This window comes from Ranitomeya variabilis, chromosome 4 (assembly GCF_051348905.1).
Source record: "Ranitomeya variabilis isolate aRanVar5 chromosome 4, aRanVar5.hap1, whole genome shotgun sequence".
Lineage (NCBI taxonomy): Eukaryota > Metazoa > Chordata > Amphibia > Anura > Dendrobatidae > Ranitomeya > Ranitomeya variabilis.
Genome location: NC_135235.1, coordinates 576,481,401 through 576,508,478, shown reverse-complemented (window position 1 = coordinate 576,508,478; position 27,078 = coordinate 576,481,401). Strand labels below are relative to the sequence as shown.

The following is a 27,078-nucleotide window of genomic DNA, read 5'->3' as shown; positions in this document are numbered from 1 at the left end:
CGCGATCAAAAAGACGGATATAAATAACCATGGTACCGCTGAAAACGTCATCTTGTCCCGCAAAAAACGAGCCTCCATACAGAGTCATCAAAGAAAAAATAAAAAGTTATAGTCCTCAGAATAAAGCGATGCAAAAATAATAATTTTTTCTATAAAATAGTTTTTATCGTTTAAAAGCGCCAAAACATAAAAAAATGATATAAATGAGGTATCGCTGTAATCGTACTGACCCGAAGAATAAAACTGCTTTATCCATTTTACCACACGCGGAACGGTATAAATGCCTCCCCCAAAAGAAATTCATGAATAGCTGGTTCTTGGTCATTCTGCCTCCCAAAAATCGGAATAAAAAGCTATCAAAAAATGTCACGTGCCCGATAATGTTACAAATAAAAATGTCAACTCGTCCCGCAAAAAACAAGACCTCACATGACTCTGTGGACCAAAATATGGAAAAATTATAGCTCTCAAAATGTGGTAACGCAAAAAATATTTTTTGCAATAAAAAGCGTCTTTCAGTGTGTGACGGCTGCCAATCATAAAAATCCGCTAAAAAACCCGCTATAAAAGTAAATCAAACCCCCCTTCATCACCCCCTTAGTTATCGAAAAATTAATAAAATGTATTTATTTCCATTTTCCCATTAGGGTTAGGGCTAGGGTTAGGGTTAGGGTTGGGGCTAAAGTTAGGGTTTGGATTACATTTACGGTTGGGAATAGGGTTGGGATTAGGGTTAGGGGTGTGTCAGGGTTAGGGTTACTGTTGGGATTAGGGTTACTGTTGGGATTAGGGTTAGGGATGTGTTTGGATTAGGGTTTCAGTTATAATTGGGGGGTTTCCACTGTTTAGGCACATCAGGAGCTCTCCAAACGCGACATGGCGTCTGATCTCAATTCCAGCCAATTCTACGTTGAAAAAGTAAAACAGTGCTCCTTCCCTTCCGAGCTCTCCCGTGCGCCCAAACAGGGGTTTACCCCAACATATAGGGTATCAGCGTACTCAGGACACATTGGACAACAACTTTTGGGGTCCAATTTCTCCTGTTACTCTTGGGAAAATACAAAACCGGGGGCTAAAAAATTATTTTTGTGGAAAAAAAAGGATTTTTTATTTTCACGGCTCTGCGTTATAAACTGTGGTAAAACACTTGGGGGTTCAAAGTTCTCACAACACATCTAGATAAGTTCCTTGGGGGGGTCTAGTTTCCAATATGGGGTCACTTGTGGGGGGTTTCTACTGTTTAGGTACATTAGGGGCTCTGCAAATGCAATGTGACGCCTGCAGACCAATCCATCTAAGTCTGCATTCCAAATGACGCTCCTTCACTTCCGAGCTCTGGCATGCGCTCAAACGGTGGTTCCCCCCCACATATGGGATATCAGCGTACTCAGGACAAATTGGACAACAACTTTCGGGGTCCAATTTCTCCTGTACCCTTCGGAAAATACAAAACTAGGGGCTAAAAAATAAATTTTTGTGGAAAAAAAAAAGGATTTTTTATTTTCACGGCTCTGCGTTATAAACTGTAGTGAAACACTTGGGGGTTCAAAGTTCTCACAACACATCTAGATAAGTTCCTTGGGGGGTCTAGTTTCCAATATGGGGTCACTTGTGGGGGGTTTCCATGTTTAGGCACATCAGGGGCTCTCCAAAAGCAACATGGCGTCCCATCTCAATTCCAGTCAATTTTGCATTGAAAAGTCAAATGGCGCTCCTTCGCTTCCGAGCTCCGCTATGCGCCCAGTGGTTTACCCCCACATATGGGGTATCGGCGTACTCATGACAAATTGTACAAAAACTTTTGGGGTCCATTTTCTCCTGTTACCCTTGGTAAAATAAAACAAATTGGAGCTGAAGTAAATTTTTTGTGAAAAAAAGTTAAATGTTCATTTTTATGTAAACATTCCAAAAATTCCTGTGAAACACCTGAAGGGTTAATAAACTTCTTGAATGTGGTTTTGAGCACCTTGAGGGGTGCAGTTTTTAGAATGGTGTCACACTTGGGTATTTTCCATCATATAGACCCCTCAAAATGACTTCAAATGAGATGTGGTCCCTAAAAAAAATGGTGTAAAAATGAGAAATTGCTGGTCAACTTTTAACCCTTATAACTCCCTAACAAAAAAAAGTTTTGGTTCCAAAATTGTGCTGATGTAAAGTAGACATGTGGGAAATGTTACTTATTAAGTATTTTGTGTGATATATCTCTGTGATTTAATTGCATAAAAATTCAAAGTTGGAAAATTGCGAAATTTTTTCAAAATTTTCATCAAATTTCCATTTTTTTCACAAATAAACGCAGGTAATATCAAAGAAATTTTACCACCATCATGAAGTACAATATGTCACGAGAAAAGAATGTCAGAATCACCGGGATCCGTTGAAGCGTTCCAGAGTTATAACCTCATAAAAGGACAGTGGTCAGAATTGTAAAAATTGGCCCGGTCATTAACGTGCAAACCACCCTTGGGGGTAAAGGGGTTAAGCATCGTCGGTCTATACTGACTGAAAACCACAGGTGGCGTAATGAACATAGACTTTACAAATCCCCTTAAAGACCTTTCCCTTTAATTGGGCGCCCAGGGGCACGGACTGGGTCGCAGCTACCGTGACACCCCTTTAAGTACCGGACCCGGTACAGAGTACCCCACGGCCCTGGCGGGCGACTCACATATAACTGTTCATGGAGAAGAGACATGAGATGTGTATATCTCTGTACATGGAGGACAAGAGACCTGTGAGGCATGTATATCTCCATCTGTAGCTATACGTCTTCCTCACTGTACACATATAAAGCAGGACAAACCTTAAAAATGCAATATTTTATTAGCAGACATTCATTTTCCTGCATATTCACCTGTGGAAAAGCAGTGTGTGGGACTTCCAGTTGTTTGGAAGTCATGGTGTGATGTGTGTGGTGTATTCAGTGTCAGCTTCCATCGGGTGTGTGACTTGACATGGCGTCCATGCGGATATGAATGTTTACTGCCATCAGTTTTGATATCGAGTCCTTTCTGCTAAAGAATAAATTAAATACATCTTTAAAACAATATGTACTCTTTCCTGGATCCTCTCCTTCATATCTTCCATGAATCCATTGTGGTTGATGATTTCAATTTTTGTCTTCATGTTCTCTTGGCCACTAGGGGCGCTATAAACCAAGTTATTTGGTTAAGTCCGTTGACATGATTGTCCTGGATTCCTCAACAGACTGGCAGATACCAAGAGGTCAACCTTGGTGCCACAAATGTTCTGAAGATCCACCTTGACTATGTTGTCCTATTAGATGTGGATTATCTCTACATCCATTCTCTCAGACTTGGCAAACTCCAAAAAGACGAATAAACCCAACACATTAACAACAACCACCAGGTGAAACATGGGACTCCAGGAGCCGGTGGTTTCAATGAGGTAACCGGAGAGATAGACCCAGACGACACCTAGGGTCAGAAAAAAACATACCATATCAGAACTTGTAAGGTTCAGTCTGGGGCTACACCGCAACTTTGGTAACGGAGCGGGGAGAGTGACCAACGATCACTTTGTGTCGCTACTACAATGCAACGTAACGCAGGTAAGTGCGGTCAGACTGTGATACCTAGGGTACAGCGATCGTAAGAAATCACAAAAAATAAAACTGGGACTGACTTTTGTGACTTGCCTGTCCACTAAGGGTCCGCTGAAGTGGACAGTAGTATCATCACATAGCGATCTATCACCCAAGACCTTTGTCGCTGCCAAAGTCGCCATGTAACCCACAGCGCTGTCCTGATCTGCAGGCATGTGACCATCAAAAGTCGTAAAAATTGTATGGCAGTATTATTTAGAAATGCTATTGCACTGTTATTACAGTTGTGTGAGAAAGTGTTTGCCCCACTTAAATGTTTCAGATCACCAAACAAATTTAATTATTAGACAAAGATAACACTAGTAAACACAAAATGCAATTTTTTTTAAGTGAAGGTCTTTATTATTAAGGGAAGAAGAAATTCAAACCTACAGGGCCCTGTGTGAGAAAGGGATTGCCCATCCCCCCTTAAAACATAAATTAACTATGGTTTATCACATCTTTGGGAAGCAGAGTTAAAAATTCCCTAGCCACACACAGGCCTGATTACTGCCATACCTTTTCTCAATAAAGAAATCATTTAAATAGGACCTGCCTGACAAAGTGAAGTAGACCAATATATCCTCAAAATCTAATCATCAAGCTGTAATCCAAAGAAATTCTGCAACAAATTACAAACAAAGTAGTCTATCGGTCTGGAAAAGGTTATAAAGCAATTTCTCAAGCATTGGGACTCCAGCGAACCACAGTGAGAGCCATTATCCACAAATGGCAAAAACATGGAACAGTGGAGAACCTTCCAAGGAGTGGCCAACCAAAATTACCCATAGAGTGCAGCGACAACTAATCCAAGAGATCACAAAAGAACTCACAACAACATCCAAAGAACTGCAGGCCTCTCTTGCCTCAGTTAAGGTGCCGTGTTCATGACTCTACCATAAGAAAGAGACTGGGCAAAAATGGCCTGCATGATAGAGTTTCAAGATGAAAACCACTGCTGAGCAATAAGAACATAAAGGCTTGTTTCTCTTTTGCCAGAAAACATCTTGATGATTCCCAAGACTTTTGGGAGAATACTCTGTGGACTGAGGAGATAAAAGTTGAACTTTTTGGAAGGTGTATGTCCCATTACATCTGGCATAGAAGTAACACAGCATTTCAGAAAAGGAACATCATACCAACAGTAAAATATAGTGGTGGTAGTGTGATGGGTTGGAGCTGTTTTGCTGCTTCAGGACCCAGGAGACTTGGTGTCGTAAACGGAACCATGAATTCTGCTGTCTGCCAAAAAAATCCTGAAAGAGAATGACTGGCCATCTGTTCATGACTTCAAGCTGAAGCGCATTTGGGTAATGCAGCAGGAGAATGATCCAATAGAAACCAGCAAGTCCACCTCTGAATGGCTTAAGAAAAACAAAATTAAGACTTTGCAGTTGCCTAGTCAAAGTCCTGAGTAGTGATGAGCAAGTGTACACGGGTTTTCCGAGCATGCTTGGATGGTCTCCGAGTATTTTGGGCATGCTGAGAGAGTATGTTTGAGTTGCCGCAGCTGCATGATTTGCAGCTGCTAGATTGCCTGAATACATGTGGGGATTCCCTAACAAGCAGGCAACCCCCACATGTATTCAGGCTGTCTAGTAGCTGCAAATCATGCAGCTGCGGCGACTCAAACAATAATCTCCGAGCATGCCCAACATACTCGGAGACCACCCGAGCATGCTCTGAAAATCTGAGTAAAGAGCACACTCGCTCATCACTATTCCTCACTTTAATCCTAATAAAATGCCGTGGTATGACCTTAAAAAGGCGGTCCATGCTCAGAAACCCTCCAATGTAGCTAAATTACAACAATTCTGCAGAGATAAGTGAGCTAAAATTCCTCCAGAGCATTGGAAAAGCCTAATTGCCATTTGTCACAAATGCTTGATTGCAGCTGTTGCTGCTAATCGTGGCCCAACCAGTTATTAGGTTTAGGGGCAATCACTTTCTCACACAGGGACCTGTAGGTTTGGATTTCTTTTTCCCTTAATAATAAAGACATTAAATTTATAAACTGCATTTTGTGTTTACTTGTGTTATCTTTGTCTAATATTTACATTTGTTTGGTGATCTGAAGCATTTAAGTGTGACAAACATGCAAAAGATTTAGAAATCAGGAAGGGGGCAAACACTTTTTCACACAACTGTATATGTCTTTGAGTATGGAGATGTTTGGCCACTCATGGCGGTGTAACTTGCGCACTGTATAGAAGTAGCACTTCTAGACAATACAAACTACGGTGTGGGATTTTTTCCATATTGTATGATAGGGGATGGCACTATAGAGCACTGCCAGTTTGGCAGCACAAAGGTAATTGTCCAAGATATGGCAATGATTTTTAGGGCACCACATTACATGATGCCAAAATATTGGCAGTACATAGTGCAGGTAGAGGTAAACCACTTTGCGAACACATTAAAGAGAAGTCTCTCAGCATCGCCTACTTGTTCAGTATCTGCACAGAGCCTGGAGTTGTGTCCAAGCAGCACTGAGCTCTTATCCTACATTTTTTTTCAGACGCTGAAAGCCACACACAGCAGAAAACATGTAATGATTGTCAATGTGGCCCCGTTGTGACATGCGGCATAGTGAGGCCACACCTGCTAGATTTTTGGTTACAGGTTGCGCACAACTTTGCCAATATATGCCGCAATTTAAAAAGTAACCGTCACTTTAATTCTTCTTTAATAAATTAACAGTACACATATAAATAAGAAATTTTGCAATACGTTTTGTCAGAGAAATTTGCATATTTCACCTCTTTGTTCTCAAAATTTACAATTCAATTGTAAAATCAGAATACAGATTTTCCCATTATGGAGATATGAGATGACAGTTGGTGCTTATAAAGTTCTATGGAGAATTGTGACTGTTTCAGGAGAATGTGTGTGTCTGCTTCTCCCTCTGCATAGAATGTTATAGGCACCAACTAACATTTTCTGTCTCTTTAGTGTGAATATCCATCTTCACTACAGGAATCGAGTGAATGATCAGTCCAGGAGAAAGAAGGTGATTTCTCAGATAATATATCTTACAAAGCTGCTTATTTTCAAGTGTCCTATTGATTTATTAAGTAAAATGTTAAAACAGCTGTAAAAAATGTCAGTAATTGTAAAAATTAGTTGTTTACATGGACTGACCGGCGGCACTGGACAACTGCAGATTGGTAATAATGTGCCGCTTGGCGGTCATTAGCCTATGTTCTGTTATAGATCGCTCAGTGCACACAGGCATTCTCTGTCCTCGGTCCTATTTACAGAGGACGATGTACCGCCAAGAAAGATGAACTTTTGCGCAGCACAGAAGATCATTCCATCTGATGAACGAGAGTTTTGCAGCCTGTTTACACTGAAAGATCATTGTGAATGAGCGTTAGTAAGACCTCTAGTGCAAAATAATTATCAGTATAAATGACCCCTAAATTGAAAAGACATAAAATTTAACAAATTGTTAATTTTCCAACAGGTCTTAGACTTGACATTAAATGACCAAAGGCGCAGTGTAGTCCTAACCTAAATCAGATACCAAGACACTGTGCCAACCACAACAAGAATAAGGAGCAACACATTGTGCGCGGCTCTATACTGTGTGCGGAGACAGCGTGCCATGATATGGAGACATCTTGTGGCCAAACAGGGTATGAATCCTGGAAATTAAAGGGAACCTGTCACCTGAATTTGGCGGGACCTTTTTTCGGTCCGATGGGCGGTGTTTTCGGGTGTTTGATTCACCCCTTCCTTTCCTGCTGGCTACACGCTGGCCGCAATACTGGCTTGAAGTTGATTCGCTTTCCTCCGTAGAACAAAGCCGAAAAGCATTAATGCGCATGCGCCGGCGCACTATGTCCCGGAAGTATTTCGCTGTGTTCCGGGACATAGTGCGCCGGCGCATGAGCACTAATGCTTTTCGGCTGTGCCCGCAGTTGGGCAAAGCATACTGCGCGTGCACAAGGCAAGATTGCCTCGCGCAGGCGTGTTCTACGGAGGAAAGCGAATCAACTTCAAGCCAGTATTGCGGCCAGCGTGCAGCAAGCAGGAAAGGAAGGGGTGAATAAAACACCTGAAAACACCGCCCATCGGACTGAAAAAAGGTCCCGCCAAATTCAGGTGACAGGTTCCCTTTAAAGAAGCGCTCGCATCAAAAATGAATCCTCTTAATAAATAGCACCATGTACATACAATTGCTCATTTTCCCTTGTCCCCAGCTAACTCTTCTGTTTCCCATTAGGTCTATGACATCATGTGATTAATAACTGACTAGCTGAATCCTTCTAAGCTCTATGTAGAAATAGGAGGTCTCCATTTCCCTGCATGAGTCATCATTAGAACTACAATTCTACATCACTGCCAAGTCCCTGGCAGTAGGGAGGAGCAGGGAAGCTGGGTCAGGAGTTCAAGAGGAGGATGACTCATGCAGGGACAAGAGACCTCCTGTTTCTACAAAGAGCAGAGAAAAGAGAATAATTAGATGGGTAGAAAGGCAAAATGAGCAATTGTAAGAACACAGTACTATATAATATGATGACTGTAATATATTAAAACTATGATGGACGTGCTTCATTTAGGCCCCTTTTACACATCAGTTTTTTGCCGTCAGTCACAATCCATTGCCTCGACGGATCCGTCGCAGATTGTGAAAAACCGATGCGACGGATCTGTTTTTTTCATGGATCCGACTAGCAGATCTGGCTACTTGGATCCTAAAAAAAAAAAAATCGGAGCATGCTCAGTTAAAAAAAACGGAATCCGTAGCTGGATTCCGTCATTTGACGGATCTGGCGCCATAGGCTTCCATTCGAACAAACGACGGACGGCAACGGATCTGTCGCTGTCCATTTTTTCAACGGACACAAAAAACGTTACTATGTCCGTTGTCTCCGGACGCCGAACAAACAGTTTTAGATGGATCCGGCGAATGACGGATGAAACATGAGGCCATCCGTCCCAATCTGTTGCTAATACAAGTCTAAGAGAAAAAAACGGCATCAGTCGCCAGATCCGTTTTTTTCAAAATTCGACAGATGGCAAAAAACTGATGTGTGAAAGGGGCCTAAGCTGTCTGTAGAGAGATTCATTGGCCAAGTGGACAAATTTCTTTTTAACTATTTTATGAGTATGGAGGTCTCCTGACTCTCACCCACCAACAGATAGATGGCAGTGATAAGGATCAGGCACTGGGATTTCAACTGCCTCATTTTTTTGTTCTTGCCCCTGCCAGAGATGCCTGGCAGAGGCTTTATGCCCTCTTGCTACTGAGAACACATGTATACCCCACTGAGGTAAGTGTCCGTATGTATGGAGAAAGAGTGAAAGCTGTCGACCTAACCAGTGTTTGGTGGGCAGCCAACTAGTGTGTGTGGTCGACCTGACACCAGAACGTCCAAGATCACACAAGTTTAGAAACCTCATACAGAAGCTGAAGGTTTGCTACACTACAATTGTATCCAATTTTGACAAATTTTTGAGAGCTAATCAGTCTAGGCACCAAGCTGGACACAACTGTAACAAACCCTCAGCTGTGAGAAGCGTTAGGCTTCTAATTCCTGTTTATTTACAGCAAGCAGAGATAAAAATAATAATAATAATCTTTATTTTTATATAGGGCTAACATATTCTGCAGCGCTTTACAGTTTGCACACAGAGATCTTAATAATGTAAAAAAAAATGTAAAGATAATATATAAAAAAATTGCAGATAAATTTAACATGAATAGATTGCTGGGGACTGATCTAGGACTTACCAAGTAAGGCTCCACCTGTGTTGGCCACACCTAAAACGGAAGAGAAAAAGAGTGAGACATAATACAGAGATCATCCTCCATAGAATCTACTATATAATTGTCTAAGGGTCACTTCCGTCTGTACTTCTGTCTGTCTGTCCCGGATATTCATTGGTCGCAGCCTCTGTCTGTCATGGAATCCAAGTCGCTGATTGGTCTCGCCAGCTGCCTGTCATGGCTGCCGCGACCAATCAGAGACGGCCACAGTCCGATTAGTCCCTCCCTACTCCCCTGCAGTCAGTGCCCGGCGCCCGCTCCATACTCCCCGCAGTCACCGCTCACACAGGGTTAATGCCAGCGGTAACGGACCGCGTTATGCCGCGGGTAACTCACTCCGTTACCGCCGCTATTAACCCTGTGTGACCAAGTTTTTACTATTGACTATTGATGCTGCCTATGCAGTGTCAATAGTAAAAAGATCTAATGTTAAAAATAATAAAAAAAATAAAAAATCATTATATACTCACCTTCCGCCGCCTTTCCCACTTCTCGCGATGCTCCGGTGACCGCTCCATGCAAGCGGCAGGTTCCGGTGCTAAGGATGCTATGCGAGAAGGACCTGCCATGACGTCATGGTCATGTGACCGCGACGTCATCACAGGTCCTGCGCTCATACCAACCCTGGGACCGGAAGCTGCCGCGTGCACCGCACACAGGGCCAGGACTTCAAAGGGCCTTCGGAAGGTGAGTATATGTTTATTTTTTATTTTAAGTCTGTATACTATGTGGCTCTGTGCTGTATACTCCGTCGCTGTGCAATATACTACGTGGCTGGGCAATATACTACGTGGACATGCATATTCTAGAATACCTGATGCATTAGAATCGGGCCACCATCTAGTTTAATATAAAAGAGGAAGACATCACTTACCAATTGTCTGTGGTTATATAAAAGGCAAATATCTTTCTTTCTGCATCATGAAATGCAGTGACTGGCTAAAATACCGGATAGCTCTTTGAACAAACTATAGCTAAGAGCCAAAGTTACATCCTGTATTATAATTCAGAGCTGCACTCACTATTCTGCTGGTGGAGTCACTGTGTACATACATTACATAACTTATCCTGTACTGATCCTGAGTGACATCCTGTAGTATACCCCAGAGCTGCACTCACTATTCTGCTGGTGCAGTCACTGTGTACATACATTACATAACTTATCCTGTACTGATCCTGAGTTACATCCTGTATTATATTCCAGAGCTGCACTCACTATTCACACTATCCATGTCCATGGACCCGTAGAAGCGTCTTTGACGCGAAACGGCTGTTGTCCTTCCCTGCACTCCTCCTGCACCTGCCTGTCCCATGAACTTTGTCCACAGATCCACAATGGTTTAATAAAGGACTTCGTTGAAACAGCTCATGGGTGAGTGCTGCATCTTTTTTGCTGTTGCACATTTTTATAAGTAATGTAATGTATGCACACAGTGACTCCACCAGCAGAATAGTGAGTGCAGCTCTGGAGTATAATACAGGAGGTAACTCAGGATCAGTACAGGATAAGTAATGTAATGTGTCTGTACAGTGATTCCACCAGCAGAATAGGGAGTGCAGCTCTGGAGTATAATACAGGATGTAACTCAGGATCAGTACAGGATAAGTAATGTAATGTATGTACAGAGTGACTCCACCAGCAGAATAGTGAGTGCAGCTCTGGGGTATAATACAGGATGAAACTCAGGATCAGTACAGGATAAGTAATGTAATGTATGTACACAGTGACTCCACCAGCAGAATAGTGAGTGCAGCTCTGGAGTATAATACAGGATGTAACTCAGGATCAGTACAGGATAAGTAATGTAATGTATGTACACAGTGACTGCACCAGCAGAATAGTGAGTGCAGCTCTGGAGTATAATACAGGATGTAACTCAGGATCAGTACAGGATAAGTAATGTAATGTATGTACACAGTGACTCCACCAGCAGAATAGTGAGTGCAGCTCTGGAGTATAATACAGGATGTAACTCAGGATCAGTACAGGATAAGTAATGTAATGTATGTACACAGTGACTCCACCAGCAGAATAGTGAGTGCAGCTCTGGAATATAATACAGGATGTAACTCGGGATCAGTACAGGATAAGTAATGTAATGTATGTACACACTGACTCCACCAGCAGAATAGTGAGTGCAGCTCTGCAGTACAATACAGGGTGTAACTCAGGATTATTGCAGTAATATAATAGAATGCAGCTATGCCTATTAGACACGTTCAGGTTTTCAGAATTACATATATATACGCACCAAAAAGGAAGCCGGCACAGGAGGGGGCGAGGTCCTGAACATTGACCGTTATACCACTGTAAGAGAATAATGTGATATTACCCAGTGTCTGATATAACGGAGCAGTAATGACAGGAGCCAGAACCTGTCACTATAGTCCTCCGAGCCCCTACCTGTGGTTGAAGGTCTGCAGTCCCACTGACACAGATGCAAAGACAATTGCCTGAGCATAACTGTTTGTATGAGCCAAGCAGAGGACGAAGAGGCTGGAGACGCCCATTCCCATAACCTGTAGACATAGAACAAGAGTTTTTACAATATGAGGACATAGCGACACTAGATGAGGGCTCAGTGATGTAGCAGAGCTCAATAATTCATGTCTACATATTGCGAGATCAGCTCTGCTGCATCTGACACATCCAGCTTAGCCGCACGTCTGCACCCAACACGGCGAGAGGCAAGAGAAGAAAAATGACAGAGCCGCAGTTACCTGCATGAGCTTCCGGACCCAGATAGTTTTATAACCTGAAAAGAGAAGAATATTTAACTATTAAAGGAAAACCAGCAGAAAAACTCACCGCTGAGCAGGCAGCAAAGTGTCAGGAAGACCATCATAAATTGCGATTATGCCACCTAGTGGCCATGAAAAGCCTCCAGGAGTCTATTTTTGCACAAGTTATGTGATTATACAGTTATATTGCAAATGCTGCACTTAAATAAAATGAATAAAAAAAAGAAATATTTAGGGAATTCTTTGGTGCGATTCCCAAGCATAAATTCTGGCAAACTTTTTTTGCTACTTTTTTCTCTTTTTTTTTTAATCAATTTTTGATAGCTTTTTGCAGTAGAAGCAAGACAAAAAGCCCACTCCAATTCATACACCCCTAATATAATTGACAGAACATCAAAAAACTTGCTGAAAAATAGAACGTGCCAAAGATCTTATCAAAAAAGTGTAAAATAAAAATAAAAATTCAGACACAGAAATTCACATAAAAAAACCTCTGTGTGAACATTCCCTTAATATACTTTTTTTGTAAATTTTTCAGTAGATCATTTTCTGACTGATTGGTTTAATTATAAAACATTATTTCCATATGTTAAATGTTCATTGAAGGGCTTTGTATTATTCAGGTGATCCAAAAATGATTTCATGTTCAGGAGGAAACAGTCAGCAGGCAGGAAGAACGGGAGACTTCCACGGGATGCCGCTGTGTGTAGTAATAGATTAAGTAGTATAGTCATGGATTATTTCGTTTAAAGTGACAGTAACACTTACCAGGTACAAACTGATCTAAAAAAAACCCTGTATTTTTAAGAATGTATAAAGGGGTAATATTACGCTGGGATTACGGGATTTTCCACATCGGAGGACTTATTGATGGCTGTATTGATTTGGCAGTATTCTTTGGCTGAAATCATGCATTGCGGACTCTGTGCACGCTCCATACTTGCCCTTCTGTAGGCAATAACTTTGTTGATTTATTACACCTCAGCGAGTTACCGGAGGAGGGAGAGTATGGCGCATGCACCAGGTTGGGGGTCCACGGAGCAAGCGCAGAAAGATGTCACATACTGATATCTTATGGAAACTTTAAGAGGGGCTGCACCTTACCTTGTGTGATGAGGTAGTCGGACAGGAGCCCACTGAACACAGCAGATGGGATGGCGACAAGCCAGGGTACAACATTAAATACCCAACCCTGGAAGGCAAGAAACTGGTCAGAAAGATGATCCAGGTACACAATGTAGGAGAATAAGGCCTTAGTAGATGATACCTGGCATTATGTCACATTTTCAGCTCCACTCACTTCTATTGGAATGTGATTTGCACTTTGTAATTCCATATTTTTACCAATAGGTGGCAGCAGACAATCGCACAAATACAATCCCGGCCAGACAAAACGCCATTAGGTCACATGACTTACCTTGGCGTCTGGGAAACGCTCCTTAAAAAATGTTGGAACCCAGGAAAACAGGGTGAACGCAGTACTGGCCACGCTGAGCTGGGCGATAATCACTGCCCTGAAATTACACAGAAAGACAAAACAGAAAAAGAGTCTCACTTTGGGCTCTGCGCCAAATGATAACAGGAATGTGCAGCTGGTGGGGTCGCCCTTAATGCCCACTGATGGGGTAATACTACATATCTAATAAAGGGTTAAAAAGACACTACTGTACATACCACACAGGCGCCTTCCTAAATAAGCGTCTCCAGGGCACGCTGGTCTGGGAGGACAATGAGAAACCTTTCCCCAGATCTTCAAAAGTGAGAATCTTCTCTGGGAAAACACAAGGAGTATTAGAATGAGACCCTCGTCATGTCTTAGTAATCCCCTATCCATAGAATAAGAAATAGCTGATCACTGGGGGTCCGACCGCTGCTACCCACAGCAATCCCGAGACCAGGACTCTGCCTCCTCTATGGGACTGACCACCTGAGCGCTGCACTTGGCATTCCCTTTAATACGTGGGCTTGGATATTGGGTGGTGAAGGATCGTCATAAAATTGGGTGGGTTCTGGAACGTATTTGCAGTCACCGTAGGCATGATAGCACCATTGCAGTTCCAGGTCTACAGTGAGAGCCACTCCAGAAGTAATTTCGGGGGCGCTAAAGGATGGAGTTCTTTAAAGGGGTTGTCCATGGCTAGAACAATATGGCAGTTTTATGGGGGGGTTTCTACAGAAACATCACTCTTAATTATGGGTTGTGGGTGATATTGTAGCTCAGCTCCATTCATTTCAATGGGTCTCTGTTGTAATACCAGTTACAACCTATGCTCAGGGGTGGCGCTATTATTATATATTATGTCACCTCTTAACTAAGAGCTGTGAAACGACACCTCCATCCCGGAAACTCAAATAGTTGACAGAGGGTGGTAAAAAGAACACTAAAAACTGAATACTTTTTTTTATTATTTCTGTGGAGTCCCCCTTTAAATTGTGTCAGCTTACCACTTTTCTTGAGTACGTAGGTGCTCAGACCATACCCCCAGCTTAAAGTGAGAAACCCAGCAAAATAGAAGACGGACTCCCAGCCGTACCACTCCAGCAACACCGACCCGACTCCACCAATCAGCAGTGTCCTGGAACAGAAAGACTATGAGCGGGGGCTAGCGGACCGCCAGCAGCTCCACATCGGGGGAAGTAACCAGATAATTCTTCACAACCCAATTATATTGTGATACACCCCCCTTGCCATATCCTTGATAACATAGACAGACCTCAGGAAAGCTGGATGATACATACCCAAGCTGGGATCCGCAGCCCACAACACTGCAGGTGAACGCTCGCTCATTTTCCCGAACCCGCTGAGAGAACAGACTTGCCTGAGCCGGAAAGTGAACGCCTGATGTAGAAAAGGGTTAAAAGAATAATTAAAAAAAACAATATAAATATGTCAGAAATGCCTATGTCACTTAGTGTGCTACAGGGGTTGTGGACTAAAAGACATAATTGCTCTCACTTGTACCCTCCATTCAATCAACTGGGTGAAAAATTAACTTTTTACACTAGCCCCTCCCCTGAGAATCCGCTCACCTAATAGGTACAAGCAAGAGGACACTTCCCTTGCGGGCCAGCTTTGTTTCTAACAGGTCAGTGATGCCCAAATTTCTTCTGACCTCCATCTTTGTACAAGGGATTGATGCCCAACACTATCCTGCTGATAGGAGACCTTTGATAAGTAACCACCCTGTACACCTGACCTAATAGGAGGTTAAAATTAATCTGAATCTACATTATAGGACCCGCCCCCGAGGATTACCTTGCAATAGTCCCATGAGGAATCGCAGAAGACTGACCAATAGAAGAGGGTCTCTGGTTACATGAGCAGCCAGGGGGGTCACTGCCGTGATGAAGCCCCAGGACAGAGCTGATAAGAGAATAACTTTCTCACCACCTACCCTAAAATATATATAAAAAAAATCACATCAGATACCACAGGTCAGAAACCTGTTAAAGGGGCAGGTGCTCTCTTAAGAGTTGCTTCAGTCCCGGAGCTCAATTGATAGCAGCTATTAGGACCCTGTCAAGAGCCGTGAGAAAGCTAAAAGTGGAGGCTCACTTTATGAACTAAAAGTAAGGTAGTCAATGGGATGCCCCGTGTACTCACTTGTCACTCAAATGCCCCCCGGCCACTTGAGTTACGCAGTACCCCCAAAAGAAGCTGCCCAGAGCAAGTCCAGACTGCCGCTTGTCCCAGCCGAAGAAGCCACTCATTGACACTGCGCAGATTGGCATGCTGGCACGGGCGCAGTAAAGGAGACATGTTCCCATCAGAAGAGCTGCAGTCCAGACCCGGGTCTCCAGCCTGTAACAAGAAATTGAAAATAAGGGGATGAGATGTGTCCTGAGAGCTAGTGGATTGTGACATCTTCAAGGGAGTCTGCCACCAAGTTTTTGTTTTCCCATTTCAGAGCAGTATGATATAGGTGTAAAGGCCCTGATTCCGGTGATTTGTCACTTACTGGGCTGCTTGCTGCAGTTTTGTTAAAAATTACTGTTTTATCTGCTGCAGATCTACCAGTTCTCTGAATGTTGAGCTCTGTATAGCCCCTCCCACATCTCCAATTGGCAGTATTCTGCCTATGCGCAGTGCACATATAAAGCTGCCAATCAGTGGGGGGGTGGGGTTATACAGAGCTAATGATTATGGAGGACTACATGGAAGCAGGTTTACTACTCCTCTAGCGATAATCTGCTGATAAAACAGTGATTTTAACAAAATCACAGCAAGCGGCACAGTAAGTTATACATCACTGGAATCAAGGTATCTGTCTCTACATTATGCTTCTCTCAGATTAGGTGGCAAAAATCTGATGACAGTTTCCCTTGCTTTTAGGTATACCACTGGTCCTATCAGTTAAGTGTTTGGACAGGGTCATACTTGCAGGACATCCTAATATGTATGAATGTACCAAGTTCTCTTCGGCCACTACATAGCTACTTGGCAGGACAGCCATATGCCAGCTCCTACAGAGCCAGTAACAGCAGCCATACTGGCGGTTTCCAGTATGACGCTACAGTGACACAACCCTGCAGATCCTGTCTCTGCGCTGTAGGCGATTACTATATTGGGAACTGTCCTGCTGGTTTCACCCAGAATCCTTTGCACCCCCTTCCTACTAATCCAACAATGAGGAAGCAGTACCTAATATTTAACCACATATAGTCTGGACGGCATCCAGATTACACAGCTACTAGTGTCAACAATGTAACAGCAAGAGTGAGAAAATACCGTATGTAATACAACGTGCAGGCAAGAGACAAACCGTCCAAGCTGCAGTCACAACTCTGCTGGAAACAGTCAGCAAGCTTATGACTAGCAGCACTGGGTTATTCCCACTTTCATAGAATTTACTGTCTAAGTCTTCAGTTTTTCTTGATTACCGTTTTTATTTTATTTACAGCTTGTTGCTTAGGAGACCGACCAAAATTCCTATCTAGCAGAGGTGACCGAACATGTAGAGTTCTTACAAGTTCTTTTCTAATGGGCTTGTAAGCACTGCTTTGAATCTGGCCTTCTGCTGTTAGTTCCTGATATCTGCTGGCTTCAGTGCAATACTTACAAACTAGACAGCGGCGGTGGTCGGTTTCCTAGGCAACAAGCTGTTAACAAAAGAAGAATTAATATCTCGAGAACAGCTGCAAATTTTAACAAAGAGAAAATTGCAAAAGTCACTATCCAAAAATACACATCTATGAAGATGGGAATATTCCCTTAAACTGGTCATACACATAAGACAGAGGTCTGCAAGACCCCCATTCCGCAGTCAGTTATTTCTCCTGACCCCCTCAGACACATAAGCTTTAATCCAATGTGAATGGGGGCCTTTATCATGTAGAGGGGCAGTTAGTTTTTCCAACATCCCGGCAATATGAAGTACTGGAACATGTCCCGTACAGACAATGAACAAGCAGGGAATGCTGGGAGAGTTCTGCTCTGAAGAATACAGAAAAAAAAAACAGTTGTCATATGGAAGATCAGAATTCTCACCTGTCACCTTAAAGGAATGCACAGGTGGTTCTAAACAACCAAAATGAGAATGAAAGGTATGGATAGAGACAATGATGTCCCGTGCCACCATGTTGTAGAGTGAAACTATCAGGAGGAGAGAACGGGCACCAATAATGAGTCCGTGTACATCACTCCTCTTAGGCCCCTGTATACAGCCCCATCCTGCAATTCATCACTCCTCTTAGGTCCCTGTATACAGCACCATCCTGCAATACATCACTCCTCTTAGGCCCCTGTATACAGCCCCATCCTGCAGTACATCACTCCTCTTAGGCCCCTGTATACAGCCCCATCCTGCAGTACATCATTCCTCTTAGGTCCCTGTATACAGCCCCATCCTGCAGTTAGTACATCACTCCTAGAGCCGCGCTTAGTAACCCGATGTTTACCCTGGTTACCAGTGTAAAATGTAAAATAACAAACAGTACATACTCACCTTCACGTCCCCCGGCGTCCGCTTCTCTGCACTGACTGAGCGCCGGCCCTAACAGCAGAGCGGTGATGTCACCGCTGTGCTGTACTTTCACTTACGGCCGGCGCTCAGTCAGTGCAGGAAGCGGACAGCGAGGGACGTGTGACAGACATCAGAGGGTGAGTATGCAGTGTTTGTTTTTTTACTTTTACGATGGTAACCAGAGTAAACATCGGGTTACTAAGCGCGGCCCTGCGCTTAGTAACCCGATATTTACCCTGGTTACCATTGTAAAACATCGCTGGTATCGTTGCTTTTGCTGTCAAACACAACGATACACGGCGATCTGACGACCAAATAAAGTTCTGAACTTTAACCAACAACCAGCGATATCACAGCAGGATCCTGATCGCTGCTGCGTGTCAAACACAACGATATCGCTAGCCAGGACGCTGCAACGTCACGGATTGCTAGCGATATCGTTTAGTGTGACGGTACCTTTTGTCTCACTTACATCTGTATCCTGATGATTAAAGGCCCCGTCTCACATTGCGAGATCGCTGCTGAGTCACAAGTTTTGTGACGCAACAGCGACCTCAGTAGCGATCTCGCTATGTGTGACACGTACCAGCGACCAGGCCCCTGCTGTGAGATCGCTGGTCGTGTCGGAATGGCCTGGACCTTTTTTTGGTCGTTGAGGTCCCGCTGACATCGCTGAATCGGTGTGTGTGACACCGATCCAGCGATGTCTTCACTGGTAACCAGGGTAAACATCGGGTTACTAAGCGCAGGGCCGCGCTTAGTAACCCGATGTTTACCCTGGTTACCATCGTAAATGTAAAAAAACCCAAACAGTACATACTCACATTCCGGTGTCCGTCAGGTCCCTTGCCGTCTGCTTCCCGCACTGACTGACTGCCGGCCGTAAAGTGAAAGCAGATCACAGCGGTGACGTCACCGCTCTGCTGTTAGGGCCTGCGCTCAGTCTGTGCAGGGAAGCGGACGCCGGGGGACGCGAAGGTGAGTATGTACTGTTTGTTTTTTCACATTTACACTGGTAACCAGGGTAAACATCGGGTTACTAAGCGCGGCCCTGCGCTTAGTAACCCGATGTTTACCCTGGTTACCCGGGGACCTCGGCATCGTTGGTCGCTGGGGAGCGGTCTGTGTGACAGCTCTCCAGCGACCACACAGCGACTAAACAGCGACGCTGCAGCGATCGGCATCGTTGTCTGTATCGCTGCAGCGTCGCTATGTGTGACGGGGCCCTAACACTTCTGAAGGCTACTGACATCAACAAAAAAACAAAAAAGACAAAAACTGACGGAAGCAAAGTCACAAGTATTCACAATCTAACAAATTTTATTCAATATTGATAGAAACAGTAGCTAAACATATATATATAAAAACAATTGTCTAGTGCTGTCCTCTGGGGAATACACATACATCTGAAACTGCAAGTGAGTGAGCCTATTAGTGTTTCTGCCAAAAAAGAACAATTTAAACCATAACCATGCTGTGCACCAGGGGCACATAGCACTTTACCTTATGTTCATATATACCCTCTCTGGCACTGATCCAGGCATAGTGTGGTAAGGGGTGATACCCCTACTAATAAGTGACATACAGTAAATAACCTGGGTCTAATTCTAACAGTAACAATACCTGCCTATAAATTGATTATTTATTTTTGTGCATTTTGGATGTGGTTGCTGCATGTAGCCCTGCACTTGCAGTTTCAGATGTATGTGTATTCCCCAGAGGACAGCACTAGACAATTGTTTTTATATATATGTTTAGCTACTGTTTCTATCAATATTGAATAAAATTTGTTAGATTGTGAATTCTTGTGACTTTGCTTCCGTCAGTTTTTGTCTTTTTTGGTATTTTCAAGATTTTTGGGAAGTGTCACCTTAAGAGGCCTGATTTAATTGGTTGGATACTGACATCAACAATTGACCCTCAACATAGTGATATGAGAAGTTGTATTCAGACCTTTTCGAAGAAACCTACAATTGTATGCAAATATTTCATATCTATATATATAATTGTCTAAGGGTTTTTCCGTCTGTCTGTCTGTCTTTCTGTCTGTCTGTCCTAGAAATCCCGCGTCTCTGATTGGTCGAGGCCGCCAGGCCTCGACCAATCAGCGACGGGCACAGCATGGCGACGATGATGTCATAAAGGTTGCCTCGACCAATCAGCGACGGGCACAGTCTGCCGCAAATTCGCCTCGACCAATCAGCGACGGGCACAGTATCGACGTAGATGTCATAATAGTTGCCATGGCGACGATGTCAAAGGTTGCGTCGACCAATCAGCGACGGGCACAGTCTGCCGCGAATTCTGGAATCATCATTGTCCATATACTACGGGGACATGCATATTCTAGAATACCCGATGCGTTAGAATCGGGCCACAATCTAGTATTTTATATCTGTGTATCTTACACTTTAGACATCCAAAGAGACTGTGATGGTGGAACGGATGCTGAAGCAGATCGTCCATTGTGTAGGTTAAGATGTGTTACGCGGAGCTGTAGGAGATGTGGAGAGGTCCACCTAGCATGCTTGGGCAGGTCACTAGAGAGACGTTGTCTGGCAGCAAGGCCATGGCTACCAGGAGAGAAGACAGCAAGCCAACAGTTAACACTGGGAGGGTCTGGGCATGGAAGCGGGTGCCCTGACATGCTGTGTGCAATTTGCCACCTAAATTTTCTGTGTTGGTTTAGCTATGAGGGAGGGTCTGGGTTAAGGATGCAGGAGTGAGAAGAGCTGTGGCCATACCAAGGGAGATAGCACTTGTCAGGTAAGTGGGGAAAAGTTAGCCAAGAAAAAAGCGATCTTCGGCACCGGCAACACACCTTTTTATAGTTATTAAATAATTTGCATCCGCATTTTAAAAACGAGGAATACGGTGGTGCTTAGCAAATAAGTAATATGCAATTCAAGCAAGAAGAAGAAAAGCGGCACTCACCGTTTCCTAAAATCAGTCCTTTATTGCAATGTTTCGGGGCAAACAGGCGGCATGGAGGAGTTGTGGGGAGAATCAGAAGAGGTCTAAAAGATGTGGGTCACTACTTTAGGACCCCTCGCCTATTTTCACAACAGGAATCTGGGCTGTTTTTGAGACTCTCAGAGAAGTAAATAGGGATAGTCACCTCTACTTTCACAGTGGTGGCAGCATCAGAAAAAAACAGGGGTCAGAGACCCCAGTTCTGGAGAAGGGTACGGGTCCCACAGGTGGCACCTCCTGGTACCAGACATTTATGGCATATGTTGTGCATAAATGATTAGGATAGGAACACCCCATAGATTTCTAGAAGGACTTCCAACAAAGGCTCTGGTAACGCCACATTGTGGTCCTGGTCCTACAGTCCACGCAGAAGAATAAGCACAGGCCAGACTTTCCAGCTGCTCAATTAAAGCATTTTGTGGTTAATAAAACAAGATAGTAAAACATCAGGGTGTCTTTTCTCCTATAATCCGCTCAGTTTTATGTAGCACTGCTATACTACTGCAGAGCTGAATTTGTCATTTAACTCCTTGAGGCTTCAGCACTATTGAGATAAACTCATCAGCATCATCTTTATGCCTCGTTCAGACATACGAGTGCTAGCCTTTGGTTTTCATGGATGGCACTCGTATAGTGACATTTAAACGTTTGGCAACCCCTGGTCAAAATGACTTATTGAGAGCAGTTAAGCAAGATGAAGATGAAATGATTTCTAAAAGGCCTAAAGATGACACATTTCCTTTATATTTTAGACAAAAATCTTTTACATTTTAAAAATTACATTTACAATTACATTTAAAATTACAAAAAAAGAAAAAGAGCCGATGCAAAAGTTTGGGCACCTTGTATGGTTAGTACCTAGTAGCACAACCTTTTAAAAATGTATCACGGCTTGTAAACACTTTTTGCAGCCAGACAAGAGTATTTCAATTCTTGTTTGAGGAATATTCATCCATTCTTCCTTGGAAAATTCTTATAGTTCTGTGAGATTCCTGGGTCTTTTTGCATGCATTGCTATTTTGAGGTTTAGCCACAGATTGTCAATGATGTTCAGATCAGGGGACTGTGAGGGCCATTGTAAAACCTTCAGCTCGCGCCTTTTGAGGTCTATTGTGGATTTTGATGTGTATTTAGGATCATTATCCATCTTTTCACTTTCAACTTTTTTACAGATAGTGTCATGTTTGCATCAAGAAATGTTCCCCGTGTCATTGGCTGCAGCACAACCCCAAAGCATGATTTCTCCACCCCCATGCCTAATGGTTGGCGAGGTGTTTTTTTCCTAAAATTCTGTGCCTTTTTCCACACATACCTACAATTATTGTGACCAAAGAATTCTATTTTAAGTCAGGAGTTTAAGAGGGGGATGATAAAAGCAGGGACAAGAGACTTCCAGTGTCTACATAAAGCAAAGTAAAGAGAAGAATTAGTTGGGTAGAAAGGCAAAATGAGCAATTGTAAGTACATAGTGCGATATAATATGATGATGGTAATATATTAAGAGAATAAAACCTGTCCACACTGCCAAAAGTACCAATACCTGGTTTAATAACAACAGTATCACTGTGCTTGATTGGCCAGCAAACTCGCCTGACCTTAACCCCATAGAGAATCTATGAGGTATTGTCAAGAGGAAGATGAGAGACACCAGACCCAACAATGCAGACGAGCTGAAGGCTGCTATCAAAGCAACCTGGGCTTCCATAACACCTCAGCTCTGCCACAGGCTGATCGCCTCCATGCCACACCGCATTGATGCAAAAGGAGCCCCGGGCAAGTATTGAGTGCATTTACTGAACATACATCTCAGTAGGACAACATTTCAGATTTTAAAATCATTTTTCAAGCCGGTGTTATAAAGTATCCTAATTTACTGAGGTAATGACTTTTGGGCTTTCATTGGCTGCAAGCCATAATCATCAACATTAACAGAAATAAACACTTGAAATAGATCACTCTGTATGTAATGACTCTATAAAATATATGAGTTTCACTTTTTGTGTTGAAGAACTGAAATAAATTATGGTAACTTTTTCATGATATTAATAATAATAATAATAATAAAAATAATAATAATCTTTATTTTTATATAGCGCTAACATATTCCGCCGCGCTTTACAGTTTTGATATCCTCACATGGTGAGAAGCACCTGTAGATGCCATCCGTGCACTGTTCACGATTTTTACGGACCCTTAGACTTGTAAAAAAAAACCACGGATAGATCGCGTTCGTGCAACACTGATGGTCTGAATGAGGGAGGCCTTAGCCGTCTTTTACTGAGCTCCTTGCAGCTGATGTATGACCACAGCCCACATTCAGGGGAGGTCCACACGACAGTATAACATTTTTTTTCCAGAGTTTCATCCAGAGAAGTGAAACTATTTTTTTGACTTGTCATCGGTGTACAATCCGTTTTTTACTCAGCGGCTATTAACCATTTACAGTTTCCTATGTTACAGAAATGCAATGTAGCCATAAAACCCGGAGGCTATACTGCGGCATCCGTTTTTTTCTTGAAGGGAAACTAGTGCAGGCTGCAATTATTTTTTGGCACGCAGATTTGGTCAGTGAAAAGAGTGTGGTCCTTTTTTTCTTATGGATAGCGCTCGTACCGAAAATAAGGTAGTGTGAACAAGCCCTTAAAGGAGATAAATCAGCCGAGAGGGGCTCAGTAAAAGGTGGAAATAAAGGCTACAACTCTGTCAGAACAAGTTACCTCATGGATTGTCAGATATTTCATTCAGCAAAATGATGAATGTTTAATGAAGCCTGCGGGCAAAAACACATGGATGTAAGTAAAGAAATTGACTCCCAATTTGGATTTTTTATCCAAAAATCGCAGCTCCAAAATAGTGGGTGCACAAATATTTTTGGTTGCGCAACTTGTCAGAGAATTGCTGTGTAGCCCCAGCCGTAAGAAGCTCGAACACTCGTGTGTTATATCGGCCAGCGGCTTATGTGATCGACATCTCTCCAGATCATCACTTGGCCGACACCCCCATACCCATTAGTCCACAAAACCCAATGTGTATGGGAGCCAAAGGCCCTCAGATGAGTACGGGAGCCAATGGCCCTCAGATGAGTACGGGAGCCAATGGCCCTCAGATGAGTGTGGGAGCCAATGGCCCTCAGATGAGTGTGGGAGCCAATGGCCTCAGATGAGTACGGGAGCCAATGGCCCTCAGATGAGTACGGGAGCCAATGGCCCTCAGATGAGTACGGGAGCCAATGGCCCTCAGATGAGTACGGGAGCCAATGGCTCTCAGATGAGTACGGGAGCCAATGGCCCTCAGATGAGTGTGGGAGCCAATGGCTCTCAGATGAGTACGGGAGCCAATGGCCCTCAGATGAGTACGGGAGCCAATGGCCCTCAGATGAGTACGGGAGCCAATGGCCCTCAGATGAGTGTGGGAGCCAATGGCCCTCAGATGAGTGTGGGAGCCAATGGCCCTCAGATGAGTGTGGGAGCCAATGGCCCTCAGATGAGTGTGGGAGCCAATGGCCCTCAGATGAGTGTGGGAGCCAATGGCCCTCAGATGAGTGTGGGAGCCAATGGCCCTCAGATGAGTGTGGGAGCCAATGGCCCTCAGATGAGTGTGGGAGCCAATGGCCCTCAGATGAGTGTGGGAGCCAATGGCCCTCAGATGAGTGTGGGAGCCAATGGCCCTCAGATGAGTGTGGGAGCCAATGGCCCTCAGATGAGTGTGGGAGCCAATGGCCCTCAGATGAGTGTGGGAGCCAATGGCCCTCAGATGAGTGTGGGAGCCAATGGCCCTCAGATGAGTGTGGGAGCCAATGGCCCTCAGATGAGTGTGGGAGCCAATGGCCCTCAGATGAGTGTGGGAGCCTTCCAAATCCTAACCAAAATAGAACGTCCGAGAAGATAGCTACCAGACACTGGGAACTTAAACCGCTCAATTCTTTTGTTCTCAGGGTAGATAAACAGGTGCCAGGGCTGTCTGATACCAGCTTTCTCTACTCTCTCCATTGAAAATAAACGAATAGGGGGAGTCAAGACAGATCGCTATCGGCAGGACATTAGCTCCTATGGAAGCGTACATATATTAATCTTTTTATGCACCCGTTTAAGAAAAAAAAAGCACTTTCTCCAGAAAGCCTATTATTTGTACGCAAAATATTTTCACCCGTTTTCCTCTCACCTCGCTTTAAACAGCTGATGTAGATTTCAAAACTCCAAATTATTTAAAAGCCCCGACCACTTAATACGTTTTCTTTACTTTACTCACTTATATAGCGCCATTAGTTTCCACCGCTCCTGAGAGACATCACTGTCCCCATCGGGGCTCACAATCTAAATCCCCTAGTAGTAAGTCTTTGCACATTTGGCAGAAATCACTTTATCCTTTGTTTGAGTGTTTTGACGTTTTGATATACATTTGCTAATATTATCTCTGAGCAAACATAAAGCGAGCTGTTAACGTCGGAAAGACATGTTTATACACAACAATTGGATGTTTAAATGAGTAGAAGAACTACAACGCTCAGCCATCACTACACAGAGGACGCTTATATACCAGACACTATACAATGGAAAATAAATGGCGCAAAAAGCGAAAAACAATATATTTTACAGGATGGCTTTATGGCACTATTTCTTACATGGGGGGTGATGTTGCTTAGGAATCACAACATTGCCACATATGTATCTACTTACTAGACGGCAGACTCTGCGCCCAATTTACGTGGCATAAAGCAGGAGCAGTCGCTTATTAGAGTGCTAGCTCTGGGGGCTCAGTGCCGCAGTCTGTTCACTGACCTGGACCAGTAGGGGTCTCCGCTGTTCCTCTTCATCCTGTCCACATGAAGAGGGTTCTTAGGTGGGGGCTGTGGCAGATCATCTGGTAGCAATCGTATCAGGTCGCTCCGGTGGGCATGTTTGCCCCCAATTGATGCCATTCAAAAAAACAGGGGGAAGTTTAACCCAGACTGGCACCTAGTAGCATGGCACACTGACTCCCTAAAGCTTTATGCATTGGATCTAAGAACCTTCTAAATCTCTGCACCTCTGACCCTTTAAATTGACTCTCTAAAGTTCTAAGCATTGACTCCCTGCAGTGAGATGTGTGCACTCCCTGAAATCCACAGTACTGAGTGACTCCTGTTGTGTTTGGAGCTGAAAGTTTTTCTAGTGGGAGGGACTTTTTTTTTTTTTTTTTGCATTACAGAGTAACTTTTCTCCACGTTGTCAGTGCTGGTTTCCTGTTCCTGGTGCTGCTTTCTCTATACACACAGGCAGGAAGCCAGGCACTGACATCAGGCACATTCCGGGTGCTGGCGTCAGTCACACATACCTATTGGGGTGCACCCACACCCCGAGGCCGACAGCATCACCTGGGGTCATTGCCGGATTACGTCATTTCATCATTCTGTTCTAAAAACAAAGAAATATGCAGAGGACATAATGGACTCAAACATCACCAAAAGGACCCCCAAGACTATAGGGCTACGCACAAGTAATGTTTTCTTCAGGCTGATCCACTGCGAAACTTGCCTGGGAAAAATGCTAACTAAAAGCTCACAAGAATGAACATACATTTAAAAACAACTTTCTGGGCATATGTTTAGTGTTTCATTTGCAGCATTTGCTGCTCTGACGACGATCCAGATGGCGCCTGGTGTTTTTTTTTTAGCATTTTGCAAGTGTTTTTACTTGAAAAACTGCCACGGATTCTTTGTTGTTTCATGGAGTTAAAAAACATCCGGAGAATATCAGAAAAAGTAAAAAAACCACAATGGACAAAACACTTAATAAAACCACTGGTGGACAAAAACACTGAAAAAGTGCTTAGAAAACGACCAAAAAAAGTGTAAAAAAAAAACAGTTCAGGGAAAAAAAACTATAATTTCCCGAAGAGTCTTTGTCTTGAGAAAATCATCGAGATCGTCGCCTGGAAAAGATGTTGTGTACGCATACACTAATGAGGTCTGTAGGGTTATGGAGTCCATCATTTGCAGTGCTAGAATGTCTTTATAAGGCGGTGTTCACACCTTCATC

General features: G+C 43.5%; 1 protein-coding gene across 1 annotated transcript; it reads right to left on the bottom strand.

Moving 5' to 3' along the window:
- Positions 1-2,807: 2,807 nt before the first annotated feature.
- On the bottom strand, positions 2,808-26,313 carry SLC17A9 (solute carrier family 17 member 9). The gene is made up of 13 exons (XM_077252908.1): positions 25,840-26,313; positions 15,730-15,927; positions 15,382-15,521; positions 14,865-14,964; positions 14,571-14,701; positions 13,800-13,896; positions 13,543-13,639; positions 13,230-13,317; positions 12,105-12,139; positions 11,788-11,903; positions 11,636-11,691; positions 9,348-9,377; positions 2,808-3,440 (listed from the first exon to the last, which is right to left on the bottom strand). The coding sequence occupies exons 1-13, from the start codon at positions 25,977-25,979 to the stop codon at positions 3,283-3,285; spliced, it is 1,386 nt and encodes a 461-aa protein (XP_077109023.1). The 5' UTR covers positions 25,980-26,313; the 3' UTR covers positions 2,808-3,282.
- Positions 26,314-27,078: the final 765 nt, after the last annotated feature.